At 37.9% G+C, this 27,172-nt stretch overlaps 1 protein-coding gene and 1 long non-coding RNA gene across 3 annotated transcripts in view; one reads left to right on the forward strand and one right to left on the reverse strand.

The window, feature by feature from the left end:
* The window catches only part of RAB3C (RAB3C, member RAS oncogene family), a 283,731-nt gene extending 269,650 nt beyond the window's left edge, over nucleotides 1–14,081 (forward strand). For both annotated transcript variants that reach the window (XM_045493870.1, XM_045493860.1), the window contains exon 5: nucleotides 11,966–14,081. In XM_045493870.1, the coding sequence (XP_045349826.1) occupies nucleotides 11,966–12,153 (188 nt within the window). In that variant the 3' untranslated portion in view covers nucleotides 12,154–14,081. The remainder of the gene's footprint in view (nucleotides 1–11,965) is intronic.
* Nucleotides 6,732–11,772, reverse strand: LOC123606004. The gene is made up of 3 exons (XR_006716042.1): nucleotides 11,640–11,772; nucleotides 7,117–7,204; nucleotides 6,732–7,005 (listed from the first exon to the last, which is right to left on the reverse strand). It is a non-coding gene; the product is annotated as an uncharacterized LOC123606004 (long non-coding RNA).
* Nucleotides 14,082–27,172: the final 13,091 nt, after the last annotated feature.

Here is a 27,172-nt window from a genome sequence, read left to right on the forward strand (position 1 = left end):
GCTGTTTTTGTGTGTCTATTGAGAGAATCATATGGTTTTTATCCTTTTTTTTTTTTTTTAATAACGTGGTCTATCACGTTGATTTGTGAATACTGAACCAGTCCTGCAGCCCAGGAATAAATCCCACTTGATTAATTCTTTTAATGTACTTTGAATTTGATTTACTAGTACCTTGTTGAGAATTTTCCATTTCCAGGTTCATCAGAGATATTGGCCTGTAATTCTCCTTTTTAGTGGAGTCTTTGTCTGGTTTTGGAATTAGGTAATGCTGGCTTCATAGAGTGAGTTTAGAAGCTTTTCTTCCATTTTTATTTTTTGGAACAGTTTGTGAAAAGTAAATACTAATTCTTGTTTAAATGTCTGGTAGAACTCCCCTTGGGAAGCCATCTGGTCCAGGACTTCTGTTAGGAGATTTTTTGATGACTGATTTAATTTCTTTGCTGGTTATGGGCCTGTTCAAATTTTCTCTCTTCTCATTTCAGTTTTAGTAGTGTGTGCGAAGAATTTGTCTATTTCTTTCAGTTTGCCCATAGTTTTATAAGTGTTTGCATTTTTGTGATATTACTGTGATCTGTCCTCTTTCATTCGTGATTTTATCTATTTGGGTTTTCTCTCCTTTCTTTTTGATAAGTCTTGCTGAGAGTTGATCAATTTTTTTTTTTTTTTTTTGGTTCTTTAAAAGAACCAGCATTTAGTTTCATTGATCTCTTCTACTGGTTTTTGTTGTTTATATATTATTTATTTCTGCTCTGATCTTTACTATTTCCCTTCTTCTGCTAGCTTTAGGTTTTATTTGCTGCTCCTTTTCTAGCTCCTTTAGGTGTAAGGTTAAGTTGCGTATTTGGGACCTTTCTTGCTTCTTGAGATAGGTCTGGAGTGCTATGTACTTTCCTCTTAGGACTGCCTTTGCTGCATAGCAAATGTTTTGGACTGTTGTGTTTTCATTTTCATTGGCTTCCATGTATTTTTTAATATTTAATTTCCTGGTGAACCCTTTCATTCTTTACTAGGATGTTCTTTAACCCCCAAGTATTTGAGGGCTTTCCTTTTTTTTTTTTTTTTTTTTTTCCTTGTGGTTGATTCAACTTTCCTGATTTGTTTTTAGGTCTTTGAACTCTGCAGCAAGGATTCTTCACACATCTTCTGTGCTGTTTTCAAGCCCAACCAATGGTCATTTGACTGCTACTGAATTCTTGTTCAGATATAGTGCTTATATCTGTTTTGAGCAAGTCCCTGGCTGTGACATTTTCTCAACCTTCTTTTGGGGAGAATTCCTTCTCTTGTCCTTTTGGCTAAGTTTCTGTCTTTTGCTTGTTTTAAAATAATGTTATGTTTCCTGCACCTGAGAGTAATGTTATATTTAAAAGGGATCATACATTCTCTAAGGACTGGCACTTCTCAGAATGTTTCTGGTGTGGGCTGTATGCACTCTGTTCTTGCATATTGTCTGCTCTTTGCCAGTGGTCAGTCATTTGCAGAGTTCATCCTTGTTTGCAGTGGAGAGTATTTGGATCTTTAACTAGGTGTGCTTTGATTTTTGTTGTTGAAATAAGCCTGGAAAAAGGAGGGAAATGTCTGATCAAAAAAAAAAAAAAAGGTGGAAATGCAAAACCCAAGAAACTATGAGCCTGATTCCAAAAGGAAAAAAAAAAAGTAAGCCTATTCCTACCAGAACAGGTGCAGGTGTTGTGAACCACTCGACTTTTAGTATACTTAATGTATCCCAGGTGCTGGCTATGCTGATCTTCTGGAGGAGAGGCCTGCTGTGTTGGCTCAGAGTCTGTCTTGCCCTAGTAAATAAGCAATTGCCAGGCACAGAGGGGTGTGGTTTGGTATATATGGGTTCTGCCTCTGCTAGGGGTTGCCGTATTGCTCTCTGAAGTCCCACCATGTTGGCATGGGTGGGGGGAATGGCACCACCTCAATCTCTCATCCCTAGTGGGTATCTCACACCCCCGCTATTCAGGGAGCCCTCACTCAATAGCATGGACAGTCAGCTCACCCTGTGCCACAACTCTCCTGCATTTTTTTTTTTTTGGACATGTGACTGGGATTCAAAACCCAAAGTCTTAAAGGACCCAGCACTGCAAGGATCTACCCACATACTCCAGAGTAGAGACTCTCCATGCTGTGTCTGAAATCCTTTGTTCCAGAAAACCAGTCCCAGACTTGTGTGGTGTGAAGAATGTTTGGTGTAGCACCGCTAAAAGAAGCAAATTTTATATTCCCTCTGGGTGCATCTCTGTTTCCCTGGTGATGAAAGGCATTTTGCTGGTGATTACATGGTCTTTTGTCCTTGGAGAGGCAATACACCCCGTTCCAAAAGTACTCCAGGAAGGGGAATGTTCTCTCCCAACACACCTCGAGATCTCTACACCACACTATGTACCCTGGAGCCAGCTCCCCCTACCCCAGGAGCACCACAGCTCCACTCCCAGGAAAGTCAAGTACTTACAAAACCTGAGAGCTTGATCTCTAAACACTGTTTGCAAAAAATACCCTGTAACACCCAGTACTTTTTGTTCCCCAGTCCATGGTCCAGAGAGGTTTTCCTCTCCTGGAAACTAAATGCCACTGTTCTCAACCCTTCTCTCTTTCTCTGCCTTTTGTCTGTCTATGGCAGGGGATCCCTACGCTTCCACCGCACCGCCATTTTTCTCTTGTCTAATTCACTTCCACACACTTCACATGTACCATGCTATCTCACTCCAACTGTGGAAATTCTTCTGCCACTCTGCAAGTCGATATCCTAGGTGTTTCAAATGATCTGACCTCAATACCACTGTGTTTGAGGATCGAGGAAAGCCCAGGGCCCCCCTACTTTCCTGTCTTTGTAACTCCTCCCATAGCATCATGTCTTCAAGGTCCAGCCATGTTGCCTCAAATGGCAGGATTTCTTCATTGCTGATGGTTGGATAATATTACACACATGCACACACACACACCACCACCACCACTTCTTTATCCACGATCCACAGATGGATAATTAGGTTGTTCCATGTGTTGGCTATTGTAAATAATGCTGCAATAAACATGGAGGTATATCCATATTTTCAAATTAGTGTTTTTGTTTTCTTCAAATAAATATCTAGAAATGAAATTGCTGGATCATATAGTAATTCTAATTTTGGGGAGAACCCCCATATTGTTTTCCATATGACTGTACTCATTTGCATTCCCACCAACAATAACAGTGTACAAGGGTTCCTTTTTATCCACATTCTAACCAGCATTTGTTAATTCTTAGCTTTCTGATCTACCGACTCTAACAGGTGTGAGGGGATACCTCACTGTGGAATTCATTTGCATTTCCGTAGTGATTGATGATGTTGAGCATAATTTCTTGTATCAGTTGGCCATTCATATATCTTCTTCAAACAAATATCTTTTTGAGTTGTTCTCTACCTTTTAATCAGATTGTCTTTTCACTTTTGAACTTTGAGTTCTTTGTATATTTTGTGTATTAGCCCCCTATCAGATACAATTTATAAACATATTTTTTCCCATTCGATAGATTGGATTTTCATTTTGTTCATTGTTAGCTGTGCAGAAACTTTTTAGTTTGATGTTTTGTTTGTTCTTGCTTAGGTTGCTTGTGCTGTGTCATATCCAAAAAATCATTGCTGAGACCCATATCAAGAACTTTTCCGCCATGTTTTCTCTAAGAGGTTTACAGTTTGAGGTCTTATAAGTAAGTCATTCATCCATTTCAAATTAATTTTTGTGAGTGGTATAAGATAGTACATTTTTCAGTCTTTTCTCCATGGAGTGTTGGCTCCCTTGTCAAATACTAATTGATTATATTTGTGTTTTAAAGAGCTTCTCAGTTCTGTTCCACTGCTCTCTGTGACTGTTTTTATGTGAGAAACATACTGTTTTGAAGATAATAGCTTTATAGTATAATTTGAAATCATTGTGCTGTTTTCTGCTTTGTTCTTTATTCTCAGGTTGACTGTGCTTATTCAGGATTTTTTGTGATTACATATAAATTTTAGAATCATTTTTCCACCTCTGTAAGAAATGCCACTGGAATCCTATACTGACTCTATCCTGTACTGAATCTATAGATTGCTTTTGGTAATATTGACATTCTAGCGATGTTTTTAAAATTAATGAACATAGGATACTTTTACTTTGTGTTTTCTTTGATTTGTTTCATCATTTTCCTAGAAGAGAGCTCTTACACTTCCTTAAATTTCTTATGTGTTTGTTTCTGATGCTATTGTAAATTAGATCATTTTATTTTTCAGACAATTTATTCCTATATAGAACACTACTGATTTTTCATTGTTTACTGAATTTAAATCTAACAGTTTTGGTGGAGTCATGATTTTCTTCTGGTCTGATTGCTGTGTCTAGAACTTGAGGTACTATGTTGAATAAGATTGGTGAGAGTGGAAACGGTTTTCTTGTTCCTGATCTAAAAATAAAGGCTTTCACTCTTTCACCATTGAGTATGATGTTAGCTGTGGGCTTATGTGGCCTTTAGATACAGGAAGGAATGTACCTCAGCGTATCAATGTGTTATGAAAGGGTGTTCAATTTTGTCTAATGTTTTTTCTGCATCTTTTGAGATGATCCTATTTTTTTTCTTTCATTGTGTTAATGTATTAATTTTGTTGAACCATTCTCCTATCTCAGGGATATATACTATTTTATCATGGTCAGTGATTATTTTAATGTTGAGCTGAATGCATTTGCTATTTTATTGAGAATTTTGCATGTATATACTAGAGGGATATTGGCCTGTAGTTTCCTTTTGTTGTTGTGTCCTTCTTGTGCTTTTGTATTAAGGTAATGCTGGCCTCATAAAATAACTTTGGGAGTGTTCCCTCTTTCTCAATTTTTTTGTAGAGTTTGAGGAGGATTGCTCTTAACTCTTCAAATGTTTTGTGAAACTCACCAGAGAAGCCATCCTGTATTGGCATATTTTTGATTACTGATTCAAATGAAGAAAAACCCATTTCCTTTCTAGTAGTTGGTGTGTGCAGGTCCTTCCTGATTTAGTCTTGGTAGTTTGCATGTTCCAAAGAATTCCTTTTACATTGTCCAGTTTGTTGGCATATAGTTGCTCACAATAGCCTATTAACATTCTTTGTATTTTTGTGGTAGAAGCTGTAATGTCTTCATTACTTTACACTGTTTTTGATTTGGGTGCTTTATCCTTGGTTAGTCTAAAGAGTTGTCAATTTTGCTTCTTTTAAAAGAGGAAGTTTTTAATTTTGTTAACTTTTTCCATTGCTTTCTTGTTCTCTATTTCTGTTCTAATCTTTATTGCTAACCTTGGGCTTGGTTTCACTTGGAGGTTTTCTTATTTCTCAATGTGTGCATTTACTGCAATGAATTTCCCTTTATGACTACTTTTAGTACATCCCTTAAGTTTTGGTATGGTGTGTTTTTATTTTTGGTTGTCTTAAGATGCCTTGTTACTTCCACTTTAACTTCTTCTTTGATCCTTTATGTTCAGTTTAATTTCCATGTATTCATGACTTTTCTAGTATTCTTCTTGTTACTGGTTTCTACTTTATACTATTGTGGTGAGAGAAGATATTTGATATGATTTCAGTCTTCTTGAATTTGCTAGGTCTCATTTTGTGGCTTAACATATTATATCATGTGTGCTTGTGAAGAATAATATTCTGCTGTTAAGATGTATTTATTCTGTAGTGTTCTAATCTGCTCTGTTTGGCAGAACTATCCATTGTTGAGAATAGAGTATCAATGACCCCTACTATTCTCGTATTGTTATTTATTTCTCCATTTAGCTCTGTTTTGCTATATGTATTTAGATGCTCTGATGTTGGGTGCATAAATATTTACAATGGTTACACCTTCCTGGAGTGACCCTTTTGTAATAGAATATTTATACATCTTCCTTGTCTCCCTTACTATTTTAAATTATTTTTAATGTTTATTTTTGAGAGAGAGAACGAGCTGGGGAGGGGCAGAGAGAGATGGAGACGCAATCTGAATCAGGCTCCGAGCTGTCAGCACAGAGTCCAACACGGGGCTCAAACTCACAAGCCATGAGATCATGACCTGAGCTGAAGTCAGACGCCCAACCGAGTCCCCCAGGCACCCCTTAAGTTTAATGTCTGTTTTGTCTGTGACCATGTTTTTCTCTCTTTAGCTATGTGTGTTGGTCTCTGTTCATCCTCTTCCCTTTCTTTTAGGATTCTCGAAAGGTGTCTTATCTATGAATAATTGTTCTTGTGAAGGAGCAGCAAAGAATAACCTATGTTGCCATCTTAGTGATGACACCCTAGAAATAAGAATTTTAAGTTGGGTCAAAATGTAATTTTTAGCAGTTTGGTAGCCAAATGTAATACACGGCCATATCTAGAGGAAACTTGGAAGTGCCTTGGATCAAGGCACTTCACTAGAGGAGGGATGGACAGGCTTGTCGACCTTATTGAATAACATTGGTGCTTTCTAGGAGGGGATGTCAGTAGAGTTAGTTAATAAAGTAGATTTTCTTCACACAAGGAATGAATCCTAGCATGGGCTACTGTAGTTGTAGCACTACCCTTTGTACTGCTAAAGCTGAGCTTCTCTCACCTACAAATAATGTTAAACTCCTGTCAGGGGTAGGAAAGGCAGGCACCAAACTTTTTCTACATCCACCATGATTTGTGAAGGCCATACAATAACCCTTATATATAATAAGAATCCAGATGAAGCAGGAGAAAGCTACCATCTGGTCAGGCCTGGCTAATGATGAGGACTCAGACTAGAATATTTGACTACTTACTGTAGCAGTATGAATCTTTGGCTTAGTTCCACTTCTCTTCAGCTTTGGAAGGCTTTCTCCAGCACTTCTTGAGGCAAGTATATTCAAATTCCTATTGATTGCTCCTCCTGAATTGTGTCTTTAAAAGAGCTCACTTGCCAGCTCATTGTGCTGCTCAGAAATCCAGAGTTTTGGCCCTAATGTCACCCAGCTGGCAGCAAAATGACCTTTTTTCCACCCTGGTTCATCTAGTTCCACAGAACTGCCATTAGAATCTGGAAATCAAAGGTCTTATTAGGAATTTGAGAATAGAAAACTAAGCACAAATCATAGACTTTTAATGAGATGAAAATGATTATTGCAGTATGGTTGTAGGAACTGCTTACCCTCTATAAAAATGATAGCAATTCTGATTATTCTTTCAAAGTGAAGTTGAAGACCGTCCAAGTGCCCCAAATAGTGGTTAGGATTTTCCTGGGGGTGGAGAAAGAGACCCAATTTCCCAGAACATCTTTTGAAAACAAATGACATTTCACAACATGGTCATAGCCATTGACATGTACTAATACATTGTTGCCTATAAAAGAAAATTTCTCTAGGACCTAGAGTGGTGGGCATGGGAAATCATTTCGATAGAGATCTCTTATGGCCATCATACATTTTCACTGGTTTAATACATATTTTAAAAATATGTATAACAGCATAATTGAAATGTAATTCCTACCTCATGAAATTGACCCATTTAGAGTGTACAATTCACTGGGGCTTAGTGTATTCTGAGTTGTACAACTTTACTGTAATCAAACTGAAACATTTTCATCACCCCAGAAAGAAACCCCACAGCCATTAGCATTCATTCTCTCTTTCCTCAACTTGCCATGCCAGCCCTAGGTCACCACTAACCTACTTTCTGTCTCTATAGATTTGTCAGTTTTGAACATTTCGTATAAATGCATTCATACAATGGTAGTCCTTTATGTATACTTATTTAGCATAATGTTTTCAAGAAAAACTTTCTATGATTGAATAGTAACCCATTATATGGATATACTACACTTTGATGATCCATTAGTGGATGAGACACTAGGGCTGGTTTCTTTTGTTGTTTATTACAAGTTGTGGCTGTAAACATTTGTATACAACTTTTTACATAGACTTGTTTTTATTTCTCCCAGGTATATATCTAGTGGTAGAATTGCTGGGTCATACCGTAACTATGTTTAACAAGTTAAGACTTCCAGAGTATGTCCAAAAACCTGGATCATTGAATGCTTGACTTTACTTTCTAATGGGATGTTTCATGCACCTCTAATCCTCCCCATGTCTGGCAACCACTCATCTGTTCTTTGTGTCTGACAGTTTGTTTTTCTATTGTTGTTTTAGATTCTACATGTAAGTGAGATCATATGGTATTTCTTTCTCCATCAGATTTAATTCACTTACTATAATGCCCACAGGGTCTATCCTTGTTGACACAAATGGCAAGATTTCATTTTGAATGTTAAATAATATTCCACTGTGTATATATATAGACCCCATTTTCTTTTTCCATTTATCAATTGACACTTAGAATTACCATATGACCCGGCAATTCTATTTTTAATTTTTTGAGGAACCTCTGTTTTCCAGAGTGGCTGCACCAGTTCACACCAATGGTGCATAACCATTCTCTTTTCTGGACTTATTTACCAGAACTTCTTTTTAAGATTATCACTTCTCACCTTTCAAAATGACTATCTTACTGTTGCTTTGTTTTGCATTTTTCTAATGACTAATAAGGCCCAACACGTGTTCCCTTTTCATTTACCTGTTTGCCATCTATAGGTCTTCTTTAGAAACAGGTCTATTATGATCCTCTTGCCCACTTTTTAATCAGATTTTTTTTTTTTTGGCTACTCAGTTGTAGGAATTGTTTATACATTTTAGATAATCCTTAGATAATCCTTTGTCACATTTATAATTTGCACATATTTTCTTAATTGTGTTGATGGTTTCCAATTGTGTTGATGGTTTCCTTCACTATGCAGAAGCTTTTTAGTTTAAAAATCTGACTTCAGGGGCACCTGGGTGGCTCAGTCAGTTAGGTGTCTGACTTCGGCTCATGTCATGATCTCGCGGTTCATGAATTCGAGCCCCATGTTGGGCTCTGTGTTGACGGCTCGGAGCCTGCTTCGGATTCTGTGTCTCTCTCTCTGCCCTTCCCTTGCTCATGCTCTGTTTGTCTCTCTCTCTCTCAAAAATAAATAAGGATTAAAAAAGAATTTAAAAATCTGACTTCAAAAGCAAACTAGTGGGACTATTTCAATTAATTGGCCATAGATGCCTGGATTTGTTTCTGAGCCTTCTATCCTGTTATATCTACCTATGTTATGTTTTCATGCCTACTTACACAACATCAAAGAATCAGTGCTACTTTCAAGCTTTCTATATTATAAGATCATACCTTCCATAGATAGTGATTCCCCTTATAGATCTGGGCATGGAATATGACAACATTGAGAGAATGGATTCTAATTTTGAGGCAAGTTCTCTGCATAAAATGTTATCCAACAGCAATGCACTGCTGTTGGTGAAAGCAAGAATCCATCTTTGCTGGAAACTTCATTGTTGTCTTGCCAGCCACCCACACCATCAGCATCCATCAACATCGAAGCAAGACCCTCCACCATCACAAAGATTAATACTCACTGAAAGCTCAGATGGTTAGAAATTTTAAAGTATTTTTGAATTATGTACATTTTTGACACATAAACTCATATACACTGGGAAACCAAAAAATTCATCTGGATTGCTCTATTGCAATGTTCACTTTAGCGAGGTGGTCTGGAATTGAACCGACAAGATCTCTGAGGTAGGCCTCAGATTATGTCTGATGGCCACCTCCATCAGTCTTATGTAGCACAATGTATCAGAGTACCAATCATTATGATAGTTGTTTCACAGTCTACACTATAAGCTTTCACTATTGAAAAAATTAGAAAATTAACTAGATTTAGAGTATGGTTATTGATTAGCATAGAATTCCCAATTCAGCTGAAACCAAATAGTTGCAAGAGAGTGTCTAAGGGGAGTAGTTCAAAGCCAGTTTTACCATTATAAACTGGGCAAATAAATGTTTCGGCAAAGAACTAGATAATTTTGTGCCTGTTTCCTTACCAGGAAATTATTTCAATACTAGCACCTACTTCACGGAAGAAAGGAGGTACAATATATCAAGTTCTTTGAATAGGACTGGTTATATGATAACCATTCAAATATTTGTTTAATTAATACTATTATCCTAGCAGGGTTGGGTTCACTTGGCACTTTATATATATTTTCTCCTTTGAGCCTTGTGACTCTGAGCCTTTGAGCTCTGTAACTAAGTAAGGCAAATGTCAAAAGTAACCTGACAAAAACATGACTTGATGGTGAGGCTAGATTTCCCATCTTCTGACTGATAATGCATCTACCACTTACCATACCCTGGCACCCTCTTCTATTGAAGACTGTTGTAATATGGTGTTATTTTCCTGGTCAAGCCCCTGAGAGAATTCTGGCTCTTGGGATTTAGGTTCATTTTACTAACCTCAAGTTGTAAACCAGCATCAGGGTGTGTCTCAAAGCCCAGATTAAAGGAATCACATGTGACAAAAGCTTACAAAGATTACTGTTTTATGAGTAATGTTTTATGAGACTTTCAAGTCCAGTGCATTCCCAAATGCCACTATATGAGGAAACTAAGTATTAGCATGAGAGAACTCAATCTGTCCATAAAACCTTTGTGCCAAATTATGGGATTTTTTTCTCTAAGTTCAGTGGAATCTTAGCATCCTTGCTTAGCACGGGGAAAATCCCCAATAGGATGCATATAGTCCTACATCTTGGCAATGAACACATTGTTTAGATCCATACTGTTCTTCCTCATGCTCCTCTAAATCCAATCCTACAATTAATCACATCGTATTTTTACAATACATAATGAGTGAAATTCAAGCTCAAAAATAGTCATTTAACTCCATAGTATCATAACTAAATTATAAGTTTTTCCAGAGAATTGCTTTTTATCTTTCAATATTACTTTTAAAAAGTATTCTGGGTTATTAAAGTGTTTAGACATGGATGTAAAATATTGGTCTATTTTTTTCCTCCTTTGGTCTCAGGAGCTGAGATGAAATCAAATGATTTAATCATTCTGAATCCATGTGGCTCCTTTGAGATAGGGCCAGATGTAAGCAGAAGGATTTATAGGGCGTAAAATTCAGAATGGATTAGAAAAGCATTTTTGTGTCCAGCCCAATACATCCTAAATCAAAGTCCCCTGAATGGACTGGGGAGGTTGTCATGGCAACTAACTGGCAGGCTGAGCCCCTGGAATGTGAAGGCAAACAATAGAGTGTTAAGATTGTGTACAGAACAGCCACCTATGGCTGCTTCTGCCCAGGTACAGTGACACATCAGTAGAAGTGTCCAACTGCCACCACCTTTTTTTGTACCTCCTGGCTATTCTGGCATCTCTTTGGGAATGTATCAGGTCCTTTCCCAGAGGTCAGTAAAAACACTGCTGCTGATAGATGACAGAAGCCTTAGGAAAATCAGCACCAATAGATAGATGCAATGGTATACAAAGCAGTGAAGGGCTAATTTCTGAAAGGAGGTTGAAGCACATTTAAGGTAAATCCAGTGACTCCTTAGTGCCACCTTGTGTCCAGTTAGATGCTGAAAATTTACCAAAAGCCCACCCTCCCTCCTTTCCTGGTGCCCCAGCAGGGCAGACACAGAAAGAGTCAGACCAGACCCTGGTGATGTTTGGTAGCCCCTATTGCAGGTTAAGGAAAACATGTAAGTTAAAAGCTTTGATAGAATCTGAAATGGGACAAGAAAGATATGCCAAATAACATCCATCTTAGAGAAGTTTTCAAGAAGCTACCTGGTGCCCGGGAGTTGGAAGGACATGTTGTGGCAGATCCTCGACGTTGCCCTTACTAACTTCTGCAAAGAGATTTGTTGGTGTTCATTCAGCCGTGCTGGTAGCAAAAAAAAAAAAAAAAAAAAAAAAAATAGGGAAAAATAAAATGGGAACACAGCCGTGAACAAAAGAATTTGATAGCAAGAACATAACATTTGTTCAAATTGCATCTTGGGCCCACCTCTTCTCTCTCACACAATCAACCAGCGAAAACCATAATCAAGTCCCATTTAGTTTTCAGCAGAAGTGTAAAATGACCATGCTGTGTTTCTCTTTGTTTCCTCCAGGGTTTGAATTTTTTGAAACAAGTGCCAAGGATAACATTAATGTCAAGCAGACATTTGAGCGTCTTGTGGATATCATCTGTGACAAAATGTCAGAGAGTTTGGAGACGGATCCGGCCATCACTGCCGCAAAGCAGAACACAAGACTCAAGGAAACCCCTCCTCCACCACAGCCCAACTGTGGTTGTTAATGTCCCCACAAAGGCAGTTCTGCGGGGCGGGGGGCACATCACCAACCAACAGCATTTATAAATGGTTGATTAACCTTCATTTATACTGCCTAATAATTATTTGAGGGAAATCTTTGATGTCAGTGGCTCATACATGCATTCAATTCGTGGGAGATTTCCTGTGTTAATATGTGGCAAATATGTGATCTCAAATTTGTAAGGACTATCCATCTATAAACATCTGGTATTTGCATGTAATTTGTTACTTGTCTTTGTAGGCTCTTTGTGTTTCAGATTTCTTCTCAAGATTAAGCTACTGCTGGGACCTCAGACTGTAATTTCACTACAACTGACTTTTGTGCCACGGGTTCAAATTTGCAATTCACTTGTATGGATGATAAACAAGGAATTGTTTGTGTGTGTGGACAAGAGGAGATCTCAGGAGACCGTCATGGGTCTGGTTAGTTTACCGTTCAGGAAATGTGTCTGTTTTTCAGTGTTATTAATAACTGAGGAGACCATTGACTATAAAGAACTTAAAGTACTGTGTTTGAAACTCTTGCCAATTTTCTAAGACATTAAATCTAGTTCCAGTGTGAGAAGTAGAATTATTTAATAGGAACTAGATTTAAACAATCCTTTTAATTTAGTTGTTTAAATAATCAATGTCTCTAACCCAGGGTTACTGTTGCCACTGTATGTGCCCAACATTCTGAATAGTTGAGGGCACCAACAGCCTGAGAGGCATCTGGTTAAGGCATGATGTGACAGTTGTTTTAACCAAGACAGTAGGAATACCTGCAGCACTCAAAGGACTGAGTTCACCCCTATTTCCCTAATAACTGCCCCCCCATTACACACAAATCACCACCACTTTCTGAAACCATCACCAATGCTCAGAATCAAGCTCAAGTTGAAGCTTGTTAGAGCCCCTCTTCTCACAGGATAGAGGCTTGCTTCCCAAACCAGTGCCTTCTGTTCACACCTCAGCTACATTCTTGTACCTAATACAAGTAATTTAAACAATATCCCAATGGTTCAAAGATTGAGGAGAAGACCATGTTTATCTCTAGTCTTTTTCAATCCAGTTCTTCCTAATTCTAATGCATATTCCCATTCCCTATAGGAATAACAAGCATACGAATCTCACCAGCTCTTTTCATTGGGCACCAGAAGGAAATTGGCATCCTCAGCACATCCAATATTGTTTGCAGTTTAGATGTTAGGAAGGCACAGATTGGCAGATGTAGAAGGACAGTTTCATTAGGTAGAGTCACTTTCCCCGTCTTTTGGTGGCTATGTTCAAGTTGTTTTTTTTTTTTTTTTTCCCCTCTCTTCATGCACAGTTCCTGTAAAAGTATTGGGTGCAAGTCTTTTTAGCAAGGATACTGATAGGTAAATTTGCCATTGGATAATAAATGTCTGCAAGCTAAAGAACTAGGTCATATACATTATTAGTCAGAAAGTGAAAATTACAGAATACCTGTGGGATGTTTTAAGCCTCTCAGTGTCATTTCTCACCTTGAGCTTCAGATCCACTAATTGGTAATAAATTTCCACTCTGGCACCCTAGATGGCAGGCCACAGCTTAGTAAAGACAAGAATGTCTTATTGGATTTTAATGCACCAACAAACTTCAAGAATTCCAGAAATGACAGTGAAGGGAAAGAGAAGGGGAGTGGCAATCAAAACATACTTGTTTGCTACAGAAGCCTATTTGCATGATAGTGCACTATTTCTATAACCTGGACTAGAACATGGCCATGTTCAATGATAGAGCTGTTAGGTTCAGTTGTATAATCTAATACCAAGCAAGAAGGCAAGGAAAACTTGCCTCTCTCACAGCCCCATCCCATATACATATACAGATGTCCGGGACCTAAGTATGAAGTCCACATGGCTTTTACAAGGACCTTGCTATATGTATTATTTTAAAGGGGAGAGCAGAATCAGGGTCAGAAACGTAGAAGGTAAAGAGCTGAGTTTTACTTTCGTGTAAACCCCTTCTCTGAGAAACTGACTGAAATTGGCCCTAAGACCAAAAGACCAAGTCAGGAGCCTACTTCACAATGTCATACATGACTAATTTGAACTAATTAGTTCAAAATTTGACTAATTTATGGCAGTCAGGGAAGCGGGATGCCCAAGTGTCATTGCCAAGGAACTGTGGATACTTTGTTTTCCAAACCTCAGTTGAGGTGGGGCTTTCCTAATTCATTCTCTGTCCTGAAGCTCCCACCCAGGTGTGAGTTTCAATGAGAAGTTTCCAGAGGGGATTGTAACAGAGCTCAATGCTATGAAGCATTAGGAAGAGAGAATATTCTCTATTCCTAATTTTACTAATGGATTTTGGTTTTAAAATTAAATATTTTTTGTCATAAGAGGTAATGCTGGAGGATTCAACTATATTACTTAAAATTTTTAACACTAATTGCAATGTTTAACCTTTTTGCTGACAATACACACACACTCAGCCTCTTACATTCTCTCCATCCCTCACAAAAGCTCAATAGCCACAAATTGTTTTTAACGATGGCGTAAATTTGTATTTACAAGATCAAGATACCTTAAAAAGTACATCGTGTGTACATTTAAAACATCCATCTTGGGGCGCCTGGGTGGCGCAGTCGGTTAAGCATCCGACTTCAGCCAGGTCACGATCTCGCGGTCCGTGAGTTCAAGCCCCGCATCGGGCTCTGGGCTGATGGCTCAGAGCCTGGAGCCTGTTTCCGATTCTGTGTCTCCCTCTCTCTCTGCCCCTCCCCCGTTCATGCTCTGTCTCTCTCTGTCCCAAAAATAAATAAACGTTGAAAAAAAAATTAAAAAAAAAAACATCCATCTTGTTGTATTCGATACAATTCAATTAGTGTTTCAAGTATGAATCTGTCTCTCTGATGCCCATCTTCTCACCCTCACCCCTACCATTACTTTGAGAAACAAACCTTGATCGTTGAGCAAATGCTTCCAAGAGCTTTGGTGTTGGCACATTCCTTTCCATTCTTAGTTCAAGTGCAAACCTGGACTGGAAAATTTTTCATCTAAATAGGTGCCCTCCAAGTGGATGGGCATTTACATTTCGGAGGACATGAATGGATGAAGAAGGTGCATGATATTTCTCAAGTCCTAAGATGGTAGTTTAAATGTGGCATCCCATATTTGGGGTCCTAAGAACAATTGAGTTAGGACAGTCCATCCCTTCTTTGCTGCTGCACTCCCCTCTCCAGCACAGCTTCTACTGCCTTGGTGAACTTTGCTGTAGGTTCTTCTAATTCCTGCTGAGGTTTACCTCAAGTCAGTATCCCTTTGCTGCCTGGTAAATAAGTGCTAAGATTATTATTTCTCAAGGGAACTAGGATGCCTTCAGTTGTAGCAGAAAACTGCAGCATCATTATGATAAATGTGAAGGATAAATTCTACAAAACTAAAACCTAACTTCAACAAGACACTCAAACACATGGTGAGCATGTATCTTTCACCTACTTAACTCTGATCCAGAATCATTATAGTCCTTTTGTAGATCACACGGTCATTTTTCAGGGACCAATTTAAACCTCCAATTTTGACCAAGTCTATGCTGAAAATAGACTTTCACATATTAAATATTTTTTAAAGTAAAAATACTCCACTATTAAATGAACTTCCATAAAGCAACAGTAGTTTTGGAATGTGGTAGTCTGTTATCAGAGGTTCATCCTGACGGGCTTGGTCCACTGTGTGTCTTATTGCACGATGAGTATGTCTTATGCCATCCTCGGTGGACCATGTGGCACTTGTCAGACTATGTTTAAAATGGATCCAGACTCTACCAAGCCATCTTAAGGCTGAGGTAGTAGCTGCATGTGAAAAACTGTGACCTAAATCTTATCTTCAAGTCATGACTAAAACCCTTTGAGACCAAAAAGTGTTTGTGAATAGTTTTCATATACTATTAGAATTCTCAATCAGGTATTTCTGGTGTGGTATATTGAGGAAGTGGTCTTTCTGTCTGAAGAAACTTTAAGTTAGAGAGAGAGTTTGCATGACTGGTAACTCAAACTCTTTGTTCCTTTGTGTGTATACTCAGAGTGCTATGTCAGGGTAGCATGTGAGCAACTTGACCCATGTGGCCTTTCTATTCACCCCCCTGGAAGATATAACCTCTGCAGCACTGCTTTGCTTTGCCTGTTTGTGTATACTACTTGTGCTTGAGTAGTGCACCAGTAAAATGAAGAAGCCTTTCCAACAAGCTGAACTGGTAGGGTCAGTTTTCTGGATTGCTTTGTATTTTAAGTGATTTTTGACCAAAGCAACATAAACCTGTTTTCTATTCTGGAATGAATTAAGACAAATTGGGTCAAAGATGAAATTTATGACCAGAAAAAAAAAAAACAAAAAAACAAAAAACCTCTTTCTCCCTATGATGCACTTAAAGGGCTCTAGATTCTAGAAATACAGTATCCCCTAAGGGTGCAAAAACAGGTCTGGGATATTTATTTAAAATAATATGTATGTATTATTAGCATTTCATAAGTAAATGTTTTTTTTCTTAAAAACCTTTAGAGAAATGTTGGACACTCCAATCAACTAATTCCCTTTGGTAGATTAAAATATTTACACTTAGGCCACTTCCAACACACATGCGCGCGCGCACACACACACACACACACAGATACCTTTTATATGAAGGGAAATTTTCATATATGGTGCTTTCTCAGTGCTAGGGAAAAGGGAGCTTCTGCTGTGTTCCAACTGTAACTCACATGTTGTTTAAAAAGGTCTACACAATAGATTCTTTGCGCTGATTTGTGTGTTTGTGCAAATAATATCCAGTAAGAATAGAGAAAAATACGTTTTGCCAACATCCTAGAGAAAAATAATTTCCAAACCTCTATCAGAGCATGTAGCTGGTAAGGAATTGAACTTTCCAGTTGTGGTTCTCTTTTCCACTTCCTGGTGGTTTTTTTTTTTTTTTTTTTTTTTTTTTTTTTTTTTTTTTTAAAGCACTATCCTCTCACTGACTGACAGGACCGAGAATAGGATGAGATTCAAATTCCACCACTTCCCTCCCATCAGCACTACTGTTGGTGGAGTTTCAATCAATAAGTATTTGCTGAAATGAAGTTGGGGGTTTACCTGTGTATTTCCTTCACCTGTATTCATACTTTCCTTCCTAGTGGACAACTGAGAGTTGGCTGTGGCTTTTTTTTTAATGGCCATATTTCCATATTCATGTTTGTGGCTAGGGATTGCTTAGGTTCATGAATGCTGTTCTTAAAGACACAGATGGTACGTGACCCATACAGGCCCCTGGCCTTTCAGGGACGTGAGCATGACTTGCATCTGTCTAGTGGTTCCATATTCCTCATCAAAGTGAAATCTGGGGATTGTTTGCTCTATCAGTAGGATGGTTTTCCATGCATTGTTTCATCATCCCTAGGATGTGTGCTAAATGAAAACTTCCTGTAATTCCTGTTAATATATTGTTGTCGTCAGACGTGATGTGATACCGTTGGACTGTCCAAATGTACAACTATTTAATGGTGTTTGTGGAACTGAAATGTCTTAAATGTTGCATGAAATATGTTATAAAAATAGATTTGTTTTCTATTTTTCAACACCTCATAATTGAGGGTTCATGGGCCAATAAGTGCAATATTTAATGACTTACTCAGTGTATATAAACTAGCGTGCAAGAGTGAATTATAATGAATGTGTGAGATGCTTTGATGGCTGTGTAACTTATTCAAATTATTTCTTGTAGCTGTATTTGTCTAGTGGTGCAATTTATACAGTAAGTACCTTATTGGTGTCATGTGAAACTCCTCTGTGCCTATTTTAAAGTCCTTTTTTTCCTATAAAACCAAACATTTAGTATCTGCAAATATATGTCAATTTTGCGCTTTAGAATTGTGGATTTTATTTTTAAGACAGAATCGATGTTCATTCATTTTATATAGGCATTCCCTTCTTAAATTCAGAATTTTCCTCTTATAAGAGGCTAATTTAGATACCTAAGAAAAAATATGCACATAAGGTAAAGTCATATTTATTCTTCTCAGAAATGTTGATCACATATTCTGTGTACTAAGAATTTTTCTTGCATTTGTGTGTATATTTTGTTATTCGATTTTGTATTTTGTTTGCAAATTCAACACTGTCAACCCAGGAATTCTAAAACATTGATGTCTTTTTAGGTTGTAGTTAATGTTTTACTCACTTTCAATTCTCAATTGTCCACACTGGTGATAGAGGAGAAGCAAAAGTCAGAATTCTTAATTTTCTTTGGTATTTCAACATAGATTCATATATTCATCCTCAAACCCCCTTGGTTAATCTTACAATTAGAGGCCTAGAATTTCAGTGAGATGCAAAAATTAAAAAAAAAAAAATTAGGCCTGGTTGCTGGATTAACAAAAACTGTATTTTTTTTTAACATGAGGTTTGAAGTAGATCAACTACCTTAAGTTTCTATATGCCAATTTAATTTTTAAGGCAAAACACTCATTTTAATATTGTACTTTGCCTTTTCATTTAGTTAGCAAAATAAATGATGATACCCGTAGGAAGAAAAGTTATGATTTGTTCACTAAAAGTGATGAAAAACAGTTGGTTTTAGATAACCTTGGCCATCTGTACATCATATGAAACCTTCCATTCTTTCTACAGCAGTTGCCTGAAATTGACATGTGAGGATGTGCCAATAATCTTAAATGGCTTTGGGCTACCACCAGTGATGTGTGGCCCTATTTTTAAATGTGATAGCGTGAAATTTATACTCAGCTCTCAAACCAACTGAAGAAGTCAAGTGAATGTGGATGAAGCAGGGAGATTAGGGATGACTTTGTGCCAAATTGGAAAAAAAAAAAAAAAATGAACGTAAGCAGGGAGCCAATACTAGAATAATTTAAGAGCATATGTAAATGTTCCGTTAGTCATCACAATTATTGAATACCATGTGCTTAGTGCTGTGGAAATTAAACAGGGAAGATGTATGGTTCCTACCCCTACATACTGACTGAAGAACAGGGAAAAAAATACCAGGATATTATGTGAATGCTAAATTATGGCAGGATAGAGGAGTAGAGAGAACTCTAAGAAGAGTGAGACTCAAGAATGTGATCCCAGCAAGAATGAGATAATGAGATTTTTCCAGACAATACATGGGCAAGGTCACATTATGTTCCCTATGAATGGAAATGTGCAGAAGGGGCAGCTATATATCATTGCTTTTCTGCAGAGAACCCAACTGGCCTTGTAAAAGCCAACAGATTACCCTGTTTGGCGCCCTCTTGCTTTTGCCCCCATGAGGAAGACAAGTTGCAGCATCGACATATTCCTCTGTGCTGAGCAGCCCCAGACTCTGCCACAAAACATCAACTGCTTTAAAGTCACATAAGAACAGTTGATTTAGACATTTTGCCCATGCATCAAACCACAAAACATTGTATAATCCAATGTCAACAAGACAGATGCGTGCCCAGAGATTTTTCTGTAGTTCTACGTTTCCCACTGAGCATTTTGGGAAATGCACAAAGACTTTTGTAACCGGGCACTTTCTGGCTCCTCAGTGACTGTTCTATGGAGCTCTTCTTCAGAAAATATTCAGTAACAGCTTAGTGCTTTCATATAGTGATTGTGACATTTAGTTGAAAACTAACTACTGCACAGCAAATATCGTGACTCTTATGTGTCCACAGGAGCTCTTGTCTGGGTTTAAAGCTACAAAGTATTCACATTGTGAAGTTTTAATTCTCTTTATTGAAATTGTGTAAAAACTGTATGTGCTCTATTAGGTATTAAGTTTGTATGTGAATTCTGTATAGAAGTGGTTTTTGTTCTTTGGGTTTATCTTGTTTTATTTTTTGGAGATTACAATAAATATCTAAGAGACTATATTCCTGAATTTTTCAGCCTTAGTCTGGTAATTTTTTTGTTTCCTTTCAATTTGTATTATTTTTGGTCTTAGGATGCCTATTTTCATTTCTTGTTACCTTTCTCTTCTACAATCCTAGACACATTGGTGAGCTTGAACTAGAGAAAGAGTGTGAACATACTTTTATTTCAGGCTATGGTTTTCTCAATTGTGGATTTGGACTTAGCCAGAGGAATTAATTCTAACTGTAATCTTTGAGGGTAAATACTGTATTATACCAGACTGAATGCATTCCAGGGTCCTAAAGCTCTTGGTTAGAGAATCAAGAATGGCTGCCAACATATTAAAAAGTCACCTCTACAATGTCGAACACCGTTTATCCTTGCATCTGCACTCCAGGGTCCAATGATCATATTGGTATCCCACTAGCACCGCTTAAGAGCATTCAAAAAGGACAATGTATGAGTGTCGTGAGTTTTGTTTGATATGTGGTGCATGGTGTAGTGATGCTTCAGATGCGGTGCCAGCTTGCTTTGGTCTTGGACCTCAGGGCATGCTGAAGCATGCAGCCATCAATCTCTTTGCATCACAGCTGATCTACTAGTAGTTTCAAGATCTCTTAGTGATCTAATTGTGCTACTAGTTCTATTTCTAGATATTTTCTTCTCAATGTGTTCTCAGGACCATTTCCAGACTCTTGCTAAATGTAAGTCAAGTGAGATCCCGGGAATACTTACATGGGTCCAAACAGCTTCCTAAACTGAATTTGTTAACAGGAATCTCACCTACCTGAGTAGACAAAACTAATAGAATACAAAGAATCCACATGAAAGAAAAAAATAATAAAGGGCTTCCAGTTATATTGTCTATTCTATTCCTATTCTAATTCTATTCTCTATTTTAATTCATGACTCTACATGAAAATACATACACAAAAGTCCTGACCCTCAATGAACTCATATAATTTTAACAAAGGAAACTTCCCACTATGAATTACCAACATATATAAATTTAATTTTCCCTAAAATGTGTGTCTAATAACTGAACATTAGAAATTTATTTTAAAAAATCTCAGCCAAAAATGTCTTCCTTAAAATTTTATGAAATACATTTTTTAGGGAATAGTCCTGTACCCCTCAGATACAGTGGTAAAAATCTTGCCAGGGGCAAGATTCCAAGATTACACATGCTTCCTGGTCATTCTGAGGTTACTGTGGCCAAACTAGTTTCAATGTGTTGTAGCAGAAATTCCCTCAACTTTCATCTTACTACCTTAGTAATAGCACTTATTATTAATAAAGTAATACTTATTATTATTTAGTAATACTCCTGGATTTGAATTAAATTTAAAAGTGAAGCTTCTGTGTGGCTATTGCTTCCTCAACAGCATTAACAAGGTAGACAAGAAGAATACATCTGTTACCCTTAGAAGATGCTAGGCTTCCTACTGCACTTGAAAAAGATGTCTTTTTAAGAAAAGGGCACACAGCAGGCCATAGTCTTTGTATGCTTCTTGTGCAATTGTCACCCCTTGGCTTTCGTACTTCACCTACCAAGTCCAAAGAATCTTTAGTCTGGTGGAGAGGTAGTCTAGCTCTCTAGCTTTCCTTCCTGATCTATTTATGTCCTGAGTCCTTTACATTCCAGTTTCTTCTTGATGAACTCTAAGTCTCATATAATTTCAACTAAAAATCATATTCTCTATTTTTTAATGTTTTGTCTATCCCTTAAAACAATTTTACTGGTTACCTTTCTTCCACTCAGAGTATAAGCAATATAAGGAGGACAGTTATTGGGAGAAAATCTGGATTAAGGTTTCAAAATGGTATCTTAGGAAATAATTATAGAAAAACTTGCTAAATGCCAATATAGAGGTTACAATGTGAAAGCATACAACAGGAGCAATTAACCCAGACTGGAGGCAAGGAGATTGGAATATTCTAAGAAGGCCTACAAGAAGAGATGAGGCCTAAGCTAAATACGGATCTAGAAGTTGGGTAGGGGCAAAGTGAAAGAAGATCGTTTCTAACAGAGCGGCAAATGGAAGCCAGGGAAGTATCTCAAAGCATAGTGTATATGTACTCCAAAGCCATTCACACAAGTGACCACAGGGTGGAAGAAAAGGAGAATAAGACTAAGGCTGAGATCTTGACACTTGTCTGAAATGCTTTCCAAGTCTGGATTTCATTCTCCAGTTGTGAAAGAGTCTTAAAGGGAGAAATTGGTTTCATCAGATTTGACTTTTGAAAGATCACTCATGTGATAATAGTGGAAACAGAAAAGCACTGGAAAAATGTCCTAACTATCCACAGTTACATGCCTGAATTAAGGATGGCTCCCTATTGAGGAAGAGTGGGAGACACAGGACATTTCAGTTTAGAAGGGAGGTAGTGATAACCTGTAATATTCCAGCAGAGGGAGAACTAGAAATCAAAGGCGCCCCTGAGGTTTCTGACTCAGGTTATTATATAGATATTAATGTCATTATCTAAAACACAACAGTACAGGGTCTTATTCAAGATGGAGACATGGCAAGATTCTGAACTCACTTTATCCCACAGATACACGAAATCTGCAGTTATATGTGGAACAACATCCTCTGAAAAAAGCCCCTAAACACCAGCTGAATAACACATCAACAGTGGAAAAAAGTAGGCACACACACCACACACACATCAAAGTGTGCCAGAGAGGAGGATTTTGCCATTAAACCCCACCCTGGGCAAGGTGACCACCCCAAGCAGGAGGGACCTCAAAACCAAGAGCTTCTGCTTATGGATCAAAAGGTTTCTCCCCACATCAGCCATCCCAACTTTTAAGGCCTGTACCTCAAAGATGAGCCTGCAAAACATCTAGACTGAAAAGCCAAAGGGACTCATATCCATCAGACTTGCAAGTATATAGCAAACTGACAAACCGCAATTAAAGTGCATGTGGGCTCATATTTCATCACAGAGGCACTCAGCTGAGAGGAACCCAGACTTAATGGCAAAGAGACTTATTTACTTAAAGCACCATGCTGAGGAACACACATCTAATGTAACACATCTAGAGGCTGGAGATTTCTCTGGGGACTTAAGCTGGTGGGCATCATCTTTGTATTCTCCTCTCTACCACTCCCTCTCACTGCAATCTCTTGAAGGAGAGCTGTTTTCATCCTCTGGCACCCTGATTTGTGCGGTAGCTACACAGATAATACGTCTAAATCACCTGGCTCTTATGGCCAGGGGAGCTTATGTTTAAAGGTCCCAGAGGACTGTAACCCACAGAGACACAGTTCTTAAAGGGCCACCACACTGAAAGCACAGCAAAAGGCAACAGAAAGAGAAACCACATCTTTCTGTGAAAAGAGGCCTAATAGCTTATCTTGGTAACTGGGACCTAAAGGTCAGGATTATAATTAAACACACATCTAAGCACCCACAGTAATCTTCTCCAGAAACCTCATGGAGTAGATTTTATTTGTGTTCTCCCTCTACCATGTTTCACAGGGCAAATACCTCTCAAAAACTGGTGCATCAGACACATACAAAAGCCCCACTCTATGTCTCTTGCTAAGTTTTATGTCTCATGCCTCAGTGTTTGTTGTTGCCACCCAGGAGATGTCCCTTAAGTGCCTACCTCTGGTGGTCACTGAGAGCTGCATTCCTGGGTCTCACGGGACCTTAAGGAATAAACTGGTGTTTCTTGGCAGTATAACACTCAAGTCATTGTGCAGAAAGCAGAATAAAACACAACCCAGTCTTTCATGAAAGAGACTTATTTGCCATGCCTGGACTTTCAGTCTCAGAAATCACCTTCTCCTTTGACACACAAAAAGGGGCCAACTGAATTGCACTGCAGGGATGAGGTCTTTGGAGACTCTCTTTGTGCTCTCCCTCTATCTCACTTCAGACCACTTGTATCTCCTGGAAAGGACCTTGTACGCTATTCTGGCATGCTCATTTTTGTGACTGTCACTCAAGGGACACCTCTAGATAGTGTCCAGTAAGACCTATGATTGCAGTCACATAAAACTGTATATTTGCATACTCTAAAACCTGCTGCCTGACGGTCTGGCTCCAATAAGCCCAAATCTACATGCTGAGATATTTCCATTTAGAATATTAACACCAGGAAATACTGGTAGCCACTAAAAATAAAATCGGCTGTTTGGAAATCACAAATATTTCAGAGACAACCAAAAGGGCAGGGTTTAAAGATAAAGTTTCTATATGAGGTCATTCCTTCAATCGTGGAAGAAGTCACTTTTTTATCGAATGAATAAAAACCTGGGTGGCTCAGTCAGTTAAGCATCTGATTCTTGGTTTTAGCTCAGGTCATGATCTCACAGTTTGTGAGTTCGAACCCCATGTTGGGCTCTGTGCTGCTGGTCTGAAGCTTTCTTGGGGTTCTCTCTCTGCCCTTTCCATGCTCATGCACACACTCTTTCTCAAAATAAACAAATTTTAAAAATTAAACAAATAAAAACCAACATAAAGTCAAACAAAGAGAAGAAACAGAGGAGTGTCTTCCAAAAGAAAAACCAAACCTCAGAAAAAGCCCTTAACCAAATGAATAAATCTATGTGCCTGTTCACAGGGATGTTTACTGAGTTGGGAGAAGAATGGATGAACACATGGAGAACTTCAACAAAAAAGACAGACACTATAATCAAGTATCAAATAGATGTCAGAGAGCTAAGGAATACATTAAATGAACTGCAAAATACACTAGACGTTCAACAGTAGACTAGATGAAGTAGAAGAAAGGATCAGGGAACTCAAACACAGTAATAAAACTCATCCAATGAGAGCAATAACAACAATGAAAAAGAAAGAAAGAAAAAAAGATAGCTTAAGGGACCTACAGAACGTCATAAAGCAGACCATATTTAGCATTATAGGGGTCCCAGAAGGAGAAGAGAGAAAGGGTAGTAAGCTTATTTGCAGAAATAATGGCTAAAACTTCGATAACCTTAGGAAGGAAACAGACATCCAGATCCAGAATCCCCAAGAGTGCCAAACAAAATGAACCAAAACAGAACCACAGCAAAACACATAAAATGTCCAAAGTTAAAGACAAGAAGAGCCTCTTTTTTTTTTTTTTTAATTTTTTTTTTTCAACGTTTTTATTTATTTTTGGGACAGAGAGAGACAGAGCATGAACGGGGGAGGGGCAGAGAGAGAGGGAGACACAGAATCGGAAACAGGCTCCAGGCTCTGAGCCATCAGCCCAGAGCCCGACGCGGGGCTCGAACTCACGGACCGCGAGATCGTGACCTGGCTGAAGTCGGACGCTTAACCGACTGCGCCACCCAGGCGCCCCAAGAAGAGCCTCTTAAAAGCTGAAAGAGAAAAAGCCACTTGTTAGGTACAAGAGAACTATCACCAGATTTATTTTCAGCAGACACTTTGAGGGCCAGAAGGAAGTTGTAGGATATTTTCAAAATGCTGAAAGGAAACAACTATCAACTCTACATAGCAGTTACCATTTAGAACAGAAGGAAAGAGAGAGTTTTCCAAACAAGCAAAATCTAAAGAAGGAGACTACCACTAAACCCTTCTTATAAGAAATACTGAAGACATTTCTTCAAGCTGAAAATACAGATTGCTTATGAGTAATAGGAGAACAGATTAAAGTATAAAACTCACTGGTAAATATAAACATGCAATAAAATTTAGAATATTCTAATGTTGTAAGGTTGTAAGGTTGGTGGATTAACCCTAACTCCAACAAGAAAACATAGGCAATAATCTAATATCAGCCTTATCAACATATTTATGCATATGTTTCCTCAGGCAAGCCAAACAAAATTAAAAAATGAATTATTGGGACTACACCAAAATAAAAAGCTTTTTCACACTCACCTAAACCATCAACAGAACAAAAAGGCAACCTACTAAATGACAGAAGATACTTTCCAATGATATATCTGTAAAGGCCTAATAATCAATGTATATAAAGAACTACAACTCAACACCAAAAATACAAATAATCTTATTTTAAAAATGGGAGAAAACCTGAATAGACATTTTTCCCAAGAAGACATACTGATAGCCAACAGAAAAATGAAGAGCTGCTCAGTATCACTCATCATCAGGATTTGATACAAATCAGAACCACAATGAGGTATCATCTCACACAAGTCAGAATAGCTAGTATTAAAACAAACAAACAAAGCATTGGTGAGAATGTAGAGAACAAGGATCTCTCATACACTGTGAAAGGGAATGTTAATTGGTGCAACAATTGTGGATATTCTTCAAGAAATTTAAAATAGAAATACAATATAATGCAATAATTCCATTACTAGGTATTTACCCAAAGAAAATGAAAACAGTAATTTCAAAAGATATATGTACCCCTATATTTATTGCAGCCTTATTTACAATAGCCAAGATATGGAAGCAACCTGTGTCCATAGATGCATAAATGGGCAAATAAAATCTTAAAAAAATAATAACAATATTAATATTATTCTACCATACAGAGAATAAGATCTTGACATTTCCAACAACATGGATGGATCTAGATGTTATTATAAGTTAATTTAGTGAAATAGAGAAAGACACCATATGATTTCACTTCTGTTTGGAATCCAAAAAAGAAAACAAAAACAAAAAGGGCAGAAATAGACACATCAATACAGAGAATTAATCGTTGCCAGGAGTGTAAGATAAGATGGAAAAATGGGTGCGTGGGAGGCACAGTCATCCAGTTATGCAATGAGTAAGTTACCAGGATCAAAGGTAGCACATAGAGAATATAGTCAATGATCCTATAATACTGTTGTATGGTGACAAATGGTATCTACACTTGTGAGAGCATAGCATAATGTACAGAGGTATTTAATCATTAAGTTGTACACCGAGACTAATGTAACATTGTTCACCAACTATACTCCAATAAAAAAAGTAATGACATTCAGTGGCTGAATGGGTAAAAAACAAACAAACAAAAAAAAAAACGCTTGGGGCGCCTGGGTTGCTCAGTTGGTTAAGCAACCAAATCTTTATTTCAACTCAGATCATGTTATCACAATTCGTGAGTTCAAGCCCCACATCAGGCTCTGCACTGTTGGTGAAGATTGAGATTCTCTCTCTGTCACTCCCCTTTTCACACAGACTCTATGTATCAAAATAAATAAATAAACATTAAAAATACCCAAGACCCATCAATATGCTGCTTACAAGAGACTCACCTCAA

This window comes from Leopardus geoffroyi, chromosome A1 (genome assembly GCF_018350155.1).
Source record: "Leopardus geoffroyi isolate Oge1 chromosome A1, O.geoffroyi_Oge1_pat1.0, whole genome shotgun sequence".
Classification (NCBI taxonomy): Eukaryota; Metazoa; Chordata; class Mammalia; order Carnivora; family Felidae; genus Leopardus; species Leopardus geoffroyi.